The following is an 8,156-nucleotide window of genomic DNA, read 5'->3' on the forward strand; positions in this document are numbered from 1 at the left end:
GCACCCATGCTGTTGATTGCTAAATGTAATAGTCTGATCATGACACTGAATAAATGTGTCTTTTTTTTAAATGTGCTGTGTAAAGTTAGTCTACTCTGAAGCCATCTTGGTAAACTTCCCAACAGTGTGAAGTTAGAATCCCTTCAGGGTGGTGCCAGGTTCCATTTCAAAATTAAATAATCATTATTACCTGCTTGGGTGGAGAAGACTGTTGTCTTCAGAAAAACATTGGTGTAGTTGAACTGACAGTTATTGTGGCCTAAGGTTCACCCAAGCAAAGTCACAATTTGGTTATTACAAAATGATTGTTGGCACAGCCTATGCAATATATCTAAACTGAATAATGGCACCAGATAAAATAGATGGGAATGAAGCTTGTGTATCTTCCATTATCATGTGTAATCAATAAATGATTTCTCAAAAAACAAATAAACAAACAAACAAACAAAACCTCATGCTGGGCATGTGTGTGTGTGTATGCCCAGAATCCCAAGAGGAGAATGGAGGAGAAGGGATTGTGGTGTGGTCATCCCCCGGGGGGGTGATTTCTCGCTTTCTGTCCCTCTGTCTCTCCAGCAAGCACACGCACCCTATAGCAAAATCTTTCTCATAAATAAATAAATAAGTAAATGGGGGAAATGAGACAGTTTTTCTTTCTTTCTTTCTTTCTTTTTTTTTTTTTTGCTATAGGGAGGTGCACTCGCCAGAGAGAGACAGAGAGACAGAAAGCGAGAAATCACCCCCCAGGCGGGATGGCCACACCGCAATCCCTTCTTCTCCATTCTCCTCTCGGGATCTTGGGCACACACGCACATGCGTCCGGCGTGAGTTTTAATCCACTGGGTTCGGGATGCAAACCGCAGTCGGCTACATGGAAGTCCAGCGACATAGCCTTTACGCTAACTGCCGGTCTGAGACAGGTTTCCTTACGATAGAATTCCAATTAAAATAACTTCCTCAGCAGATACTTCCAAAGGAAAAATAGTAACCTACAGTGAAGAAATGAGGAAACCAAAATGAAAACCACCCAATACCAACAAAATCAAGATTAAAATCGCCATTGATAATATGCCGCCCATATCACAAGGCCAAGACATCACATCTATGATATTTGAACCCAAAAAAGTACATTAATCTAATCAAGAGAATACCAGATAAACTTTAATTAAGAGACCTACAAAATAACTGATATCCACTCTTTAAAAGTATCAAGGTTTAAAATACAAACACACTTTTTTTTTAAGGTGGTGGAATTCTCACGGATTAGGGGAGACCTAGGAGATAGACAAAATGAAGAGTGGGAATCTAGTCCAGATCCATTTAAGGACGTTAATTAGAAAAATGTGGTAAGGTTCATAGATTAGACGATAGCAACGTGAACTTTCTGGTTTTGATCACTGAACGGGGATTATGTAAAATGTTATCAGACGAAACTGGGTGAAAGGTACATGGGCACGGTTGCTATCATTTTGTAACAGTTTTGTCGATCTACAATTAATTCGAAGAAAACACCGTAAACATTTCATGAGTATACAATTCGAGCAAATCATCCTTTCGAACGCACTCTGCCGGATCCTAAAGACTTAAGGGAGCGAAGGTGGAGGTAGCCCCGCGGGCGCCTCTTCTCGCATATCTACGGCTCGCGAGCCTTACCCAGAGGCTCCGGGAGGGGGCAGCGCCAAGCTACGGCGTTCGAGCCCGGGGGCGGGACGTAGTGCTGGGCCGGAAGCGGCGGCGCCAGCTGGGAGCTTGGTGGCCGTTGCGCAGGCTTGAGACCTGTGCGTCTCGCTCCTTTCGACGGCTCTCGGTGTGAACGGCAGTCGCCATGTCGTCGGTGAGCCCCATCCAGATCCCCAGCCGCTTGCCGCTGCTGCTCACCCACGAGGGCGTCCTGTTGCCCGGCTCCACCATGCGCACTAGTGTGGACACGGCCCGCAACCTGCAGCTAGTGCGGAGCCGCCTGCTCAAGGGCACGTCACTGCAGAGCACCATCCTGGGTGTCATCCCCAACACGCCCGACCCGGCTAGCGACGCGCAGGACCTGCCGCCGCTGCACAGGTAGGCCGGGCAGCCCCCCGCGGTGGCGGCGGGCAGCGCGGCCTCCTCCGCGGCCCAGGCCACAACCGGCCTGGGGCGGCCTTGGTGGCTTGGTATGCCTCTCTGGGATCGCATGAAAAATGGGGATGACGGGTATTTGCCCCGTGGTCGTGATGAGATAATTCACGAAGGGGCGACTGACACCTAGTGAAAACGTTGTACTATTAATTACCTGCAGCTGTTGATCATTTGATTTGACTCCCCTCTCGCCCTGGGGTCTTCATTCTCCCAGGCCGGTGCTCTTAGCTTTTCCAGCCTCTTCCTTCTCCCTGGGTGATCTCTCCCTTTTCTTTCCTATCCTTTTCTCTTCTCACCTTTCTCCTCATTTCTGTGTTTTGGGTGTCTCCCTGCCCATATCATTTTTGCCCTCTGAGACACTATTTCACACATTTGTCCCTTTTCCTGATCCATTCCCACACAGCACCATTCCCCCGAAGTCTAGGTGCCTCTTAGGTGCCTTTCTTCCACACTCCCCGCTGTCCTTTCCTCCCCAGCACTTCTTTTTTCCTCCTTAAGGGACTTTTCCTGTTCATATTTTCCTTCTGACTGCCTTTCTGGGCCTTTCCTAGCTTCTCACCTCTATACTCTCATCTTGCCTTTTATAGACCCAGGCTTCCCACCAGGTTGCCCTCCACCACTGCCCTTAGTCCTGTGACTTTAGGAGAGAGACTTAACCTGTTTCAAGCTCTTTCCTCATCTGTAATTTGATAAAATGAACAGCATGTGTCTTGTTGTGAAGGTAAATAATTCCCTTGCATCATGCTTGATGGACAGTTACAGCACTGTGGCTGTAGAGCTGGTGGAAAGACAGAGATGTCCCGGCTTCCTGGCACTGCCCCAGTTTTTGGTTTTGTTTTGTTTTGGAGAGGTTTTTGCTATAGGGCACCTGCGCCAGCCAGAGAGACAGCAAGAAATCGCCCCCAAGGGGGCATGGCCACCCCACAACCCCTTCTCTTCCATTCTCCTCTCAGGATCTTGGGCATACTTGCACACATGCCCAGGATGAATTTAAGCCACCAGGTCTGGGACTTGAACTGCAGTTGACTACATGGGAGTCCAGCGACATAGCCATTATACCAACTGCTAGTCCCAGGACTGCCCCAATTTTAGCCCTGAAAGTTCTATGTCCCAAGAAGCCCCTTAGTCCCAGGCAGACCTGGATGGTGGGTTACCCTAAGTGTACAAAGTTTTGGAAAACACTTGGTATGAAAAAGTTTTGTTGATGAACAAATTGTATGTAGATTAAATGTTGGAATGGTAATATTTTGACTACTTGAGAGTAAAGTAGTTAACATCGTACCTGTTTTTACTTTAAAATGTGGCTCCCATTATTTCTTTTGAACAATGCCGCATTGTATCCCTCAATAGACATCTTTAAATGTGCTTTTGAGGGAACCAGCAGTTAGCGTAGTGCCTATGTCACTGGCCTCCCACGTAGTCAACCGTGGTGCGAGTCCCAGACCCGGTGGCTTAAAATTCATGCCGGGCGCATGTGCCTGCGTGCCCAAGATCTCGAGAGGAGAATGGAGGAGAAGGGATTGTGGCGTGACCATCCCCCCTGGGGGGTGATTTCTCGCTTTCTGTCTCTCTGTCTCTCTCTGTCTGCCTGGCGAGCACTCGCGCCCTGTAGCGAAAACCGCTCCAAAAAAAAAAAAATACGCTTTCGAAGCCCTTGCCTCCTTTCCTTAATTCTGTTTAGGTGTATTTCCAGTTTAGAGGTCTTTCTTCTCTTGTGGTTATCGCTCATTTTTAAATTAGGGGTTCAGACACTCAGTGGATTTTAGCAGAGTTAGAAATGCCCTGTTTTTACTCAGAAGGTTGTGACTATGTACATTTTTTTTCCTTTCTTTTTTCTTTTTTGAGACGTTTTTGCTTTACGGCACGTGAGCTCGCCAGACAGAGAGAGAGAGAGACAGAAAGCGAGAAATCACCCTCTGGGGGGGTATTGCCACGCCACCATCCCTTCTCTTCCATTCTCCTCTCGAGATCTTGGGCACGCACGTACACGCACCCAGCATGAGTTTAAGCCACCGGATTTTGGACTTGAGCCATGGTCGACTACATGGGAGTCCAGCGACATAGCCATTACGCTAACTGCTGGTCCCAATGTGTCCATTTTTTTGAGGAGAAGCCTTAGCTTTCTTCAGATTCTCAAAGGGGACTGGTCCTTCTCCAGATCCCTCGTTAAATAAGCAAAGAACCCCCACAACAGGCTAGTATTAATTTCCATTGTAAAGGTCTTGATTTTCACAAGCACAGAAATTATTTTGGCTCCCAACCGATCTGCTTTAGTTGTGGCCTGAGTAGAACTGGACACTTGTCAAATTTCAGTACTCTGATATACTGTTAGGTACTGGTCTCCCTTCCTGTGGTCCTCCCTCCTTAAACTTCTGCTTATTTCTCCAATATTTTTTTTTACCTTTTCTGCCCAAGCACTTAGTTGTCTACTGAGGCAGGAGTGCTCATGGTTAGATTTTTTGTTTTGTTTTATTTCCACTGTGGGTACGTATTGATTGACTGCCCATGAGTACACTAAACTTTAAAAGTAGACAGTCATATCTTATTTAGGTTTGAGTGACTGTTGGTATTATTTTGACAAGATTTTAGGGTTTTAAAATTGTCTTTAATGTAAATCTCTCTAAAACAACAATTACATTGGAAGTAATCACTAATATGTAGATCGTATGAGAATTTTTGCTTTTGTTTTGAATTACTAGCAATGTTAAAATTTAATCATTTGCACTTACAAGCTATACATTGCAAAGTCTTAACAGAATTCCTTCAATCCAGGGACCCACCAGACTGTCCTGTCATCCTGGAAGTATTGTTTGTGACTTGAAGTCTATGTATTAATAACAAGATTTCACTTTGATAATAGGTTCTAATTTTTTTCCCCTCTAATAGGCTTTTTTTTTTTTTTTTGAGAGGTTTCTGCTGTAGGGCGTGTGCACTCGCCAGGCAGACAGAGAGAGACAGAGAGACAGAAAGTGAGAAATCACCCCCTAGGGGGGATGGCCATGCCGCAATCCCTTCTCCTTCATTCTCCTCTTGGGATCTTGGGCATGCACGCACACGCGCCCGGCGTGAGTTTTAAGCCACCGGGTCCGAGACGCGAACCGCGGTCGACTACATGGGAGTCCAGCCACATAGCCATTACGCTAACTGCTGGTCCCTCTAATAAGCTTTTGAAACACTTTTTTTTTTTTTTTTTAATTTCTTTCATGGGAGAGAAAGAGAGAAAAGCATCTGTAACAGGTCTCTGTGCCATGATCACTCCCCGCTCTAACCAGGCAGGGTCACAGGCATGGCCTGTGCAAGGACACCCCAGGACATGAACCCTAGACCCTCCTATATGGCCCCAGCTGCAGCTGTCCATAAACACTCTACATTAGGGTTAGGGAGTTTTTAGAAAAGGAGGGAAGTTAGATGGTGGTGCAGTGGTAACAGAACTAGACCCAAGCAGGAAAGATCCTGGGTTCGGTTCCCAGTGCCTCCCTGAGCATGCCTGCTATGCATGGGTGCCAGTGATCTGCGCCAGCTGAGACTGGAGGTATATCGTGGCATGAGGACCCTGTTGGGAGTACCTGTCTCTCTCTTTTTTTTCCCTCTCTCATTCTCTGAAGAAATAAATGTTTTAAAAAATTTATTAAAAAAATAAATCTCTTGGGGGCCGGCAGGTGGCTTGGTGGTTAAGGGTGCTAGACTCCCATGTGGCTGACTGTGGTTCGAGTCCCAGACCTGGCAGCTTGCTCTCTCTCTCTCTATCCCTCTCTTGTCAAATTGAAATAAATAAATGAATAAATAAATAAAGTTAAATAAAATATTTTTTTTTTTAAATCTCATAGCACAAATACTTGAGTGAACATGGTATTAGTCTCTTTCTATACACAAACCTATCCTTCCCCAATTACCTGATTTTCCAGAGGGTCGTAGGAAGGTCCTGAATGTCCCAGAAGGAAGGTGAGGGGCTCTGCTCTTGTCTCTTGGTTCTTTGCACTATGCAGGTGACACTGGTTGCTGTCTTCAGGGAGCAGCAGAGAGCGTTTGTGCCCCTAGGTTCTTGCCACACAAATAGCAAGGGCCAGGTGTTGACTTACCTGTGCCACTTCCTTGGCCCTTTTGAGCAGCACAGCCCCTTTTCTGCATGTTAATGTGCAGGCATGTGGCCTGACAGGAACTTCTTAAAGGAAGATCTTTGGTTTATTCTGCCATGTAGAACTTGGCTCCCTTGACACGTCAGGACACTCAGCATTTCTCCACTTAAGTATACTTTTAGGGGCTTCTGAGTGACCCAAGGTGCTCTTAGTAAAAATAGATAACATTTAGTTTATCACTAACTATACAGTATCCTTTCATGCTTTTCAAGATAATCATCTCATCTTCTTCCAGCCTTCCACTCTTCAGGGTACTCGGCTTCATTTCCTTGTAGTGGCCATTTCTCAATCCTGCTTCACTTGATGGCCACCTTCTTCATCGGCGAGATGCCAGTTTGGTTTCATTGGCATGTTCAGCAAAATACTCATGCTTTATGTATAGTAGATGCAGTTTCATCATTTGGATCCATTTTTTGGTCTATACTTTTTCCATGAGTTAATGTTTTTAGGCATTCAAGAAATATTACCTGATAATAGTAAGATTTTGAAATTTAATCTTTTAAAAATTACTAGCAGATATGTACACTCACCACAGAGAGACTGAGACAGAGAGAGAATGAGAAAGTACCGATCCCCCAATGAGGCACAGTCATGCTGCAATCTCTTTATTTATTCTCCTTTATTTCTCCTTCCTATTTAGATTTGGGGCACTTATACACACTTGCTTATCCTGTTTTTCAAGCCACTAAGCCTGGGATTTGCACCTTAAGGTTTAGCCATATGGGATCCAGATCTTAACCACAGGCTACAGGGCCAGCCCAAACTTTAATCTTTTCTGTTAGCAAGTATGTAGTAGTTAGCTCTACCTTGATTTTCCTAAACCTTCATTTATAATTCTTAAGGGAGGTATAGCTACAACTAGCAATTTTTCAACTTAGAAATCACTTTTTTGTTCCTTTGATGTTTTTTGCCATAGGGCATATGCATACACTAGAAGGAGGCAGAGAGAGGGAAAGTGAGAAATCATCCCCTAGGGAAGATGGCCTCACCACAATCCATCTCCTCTTGGGATTTTGGGCACACACGCACATGTGTCTGATGTGATCCTCAAGTCACTGGGTCCAGGACTGGAACGGTGGTTGGCTGGGAGTCTGGCACCTGAACCACCATACCAGCTACTGGCCTCTAGAACTTAAGTTTTAAGAAAAAGTGAGAGGGGCCAGCAGGTGGCGTAGTTGTTAGAGCACTGGATTCTCACATGGCCAACCATGGTTTGAGTCTCAGACCCAGAGGTCTGATACTTATACCCCATGCATGTGTGTGCATGCCCAAGATCCCAAGAGGAGAGTGGAGAAAAAGGGATTGTGGCATGGACATCCCCCCCTAGGGTTGATTTCTCCTTTTTTCTCTCATTGTTTCTCTGCCAAGTGCATGTGCCCTATTAGCAAACATCTCTCATTAAAAAAAAAAAAGAAAAAGAAAAAAGAAAGAAAGAAAAGAGAAAGTGAGAATCAAACATCCTATAGCAAGAGAAACATATTCAATAGTAGAACTTGGAGGTATCCTAGCTCCTAAATTATTATTTAAAACCAAGTCTCCTGCCATGTTTTTAAATAATAATTATTATTATATTTAGTTTTGCTGTAGGGCACATGCACTTGCCAGAGAGAGTGCGAAAAAGGGGAAGTGAGAAATTACTTCCAGGGAGGATGGCCAACCTGCAGTCTCCTTTCTCTCATTCTCCTTTCAGGATTTTGAGCACATACACACCCCCAGTTTGTTTTTCAAGCCACTGGGTCCAGGACTTGAACTGCACAATTGGCCATGTAGGATCCAGTTGCCTTAACCACCATGCCACCAGTTAGCCCTCTAAATAATTATTAATAACGATGATAAATTTTGCCAAATGTCATCAAATACTTCAAGTGTGACTCTTAAGACAGAAGTAAACGATGTCACAGTTAC

At 45.0% G+C, this 8,156-nt stretch overlaps 2 protein-coding genes across 3 annotated transcripts in view; one reads left to right on the forward strand and one right to left on the reverse strand.

The window, feature by feature from the left end:
• Window positions 1–2,960, reverse strand: part of ABCC11 (ATP binding cassette subfamily C member 11) — an 81,211-nt gene extending 78,251 nt beyond the window's left edge. Inside the window, 1 exon segment of the mRNA XM_027774486.1 lies at window positions 2,270–2,960. The gene's annotated coding sequence lies outside the window, so the exon portion shown is untranslated.
• LONP2 (lon peptidase 2, peroxisomal) overlaps window positions 1,708–8,156 on the forward strand; it is a 110,842-nt gene continuing 104,393 nt past the window's right edge. For both annotated transcript variants that reach the window (XM_006155236.3, XM_027774487.1), the window contains exon 1: window positions 1,708–2,058. In XM_006155236.3, coding sequence (XP_006155298.1) covers window positions 1,826–2,058 — 233 coding nt within the window. In that variant the 5' untranslated portion in view covers window positions 1,708–1,825. The remainder of the gene's footprint in view (window positions 2,059–8,156) is intronic.

Source organism: Tupaia chinensis, unplaced genomic scaffold, assembly GCF_000334495.1.
Source record: "Tupaia chinensis unplaced genomic scaffold, TupChi_1.0 Scaffold000439_1, whole genome shotgun sequence".
Lineage (NCBI taxonomy): Eukaryota > Metazoa > Chordata > Mammalia > Scandentia > Tupaiidae > Tupaia > Tupaia belangeri.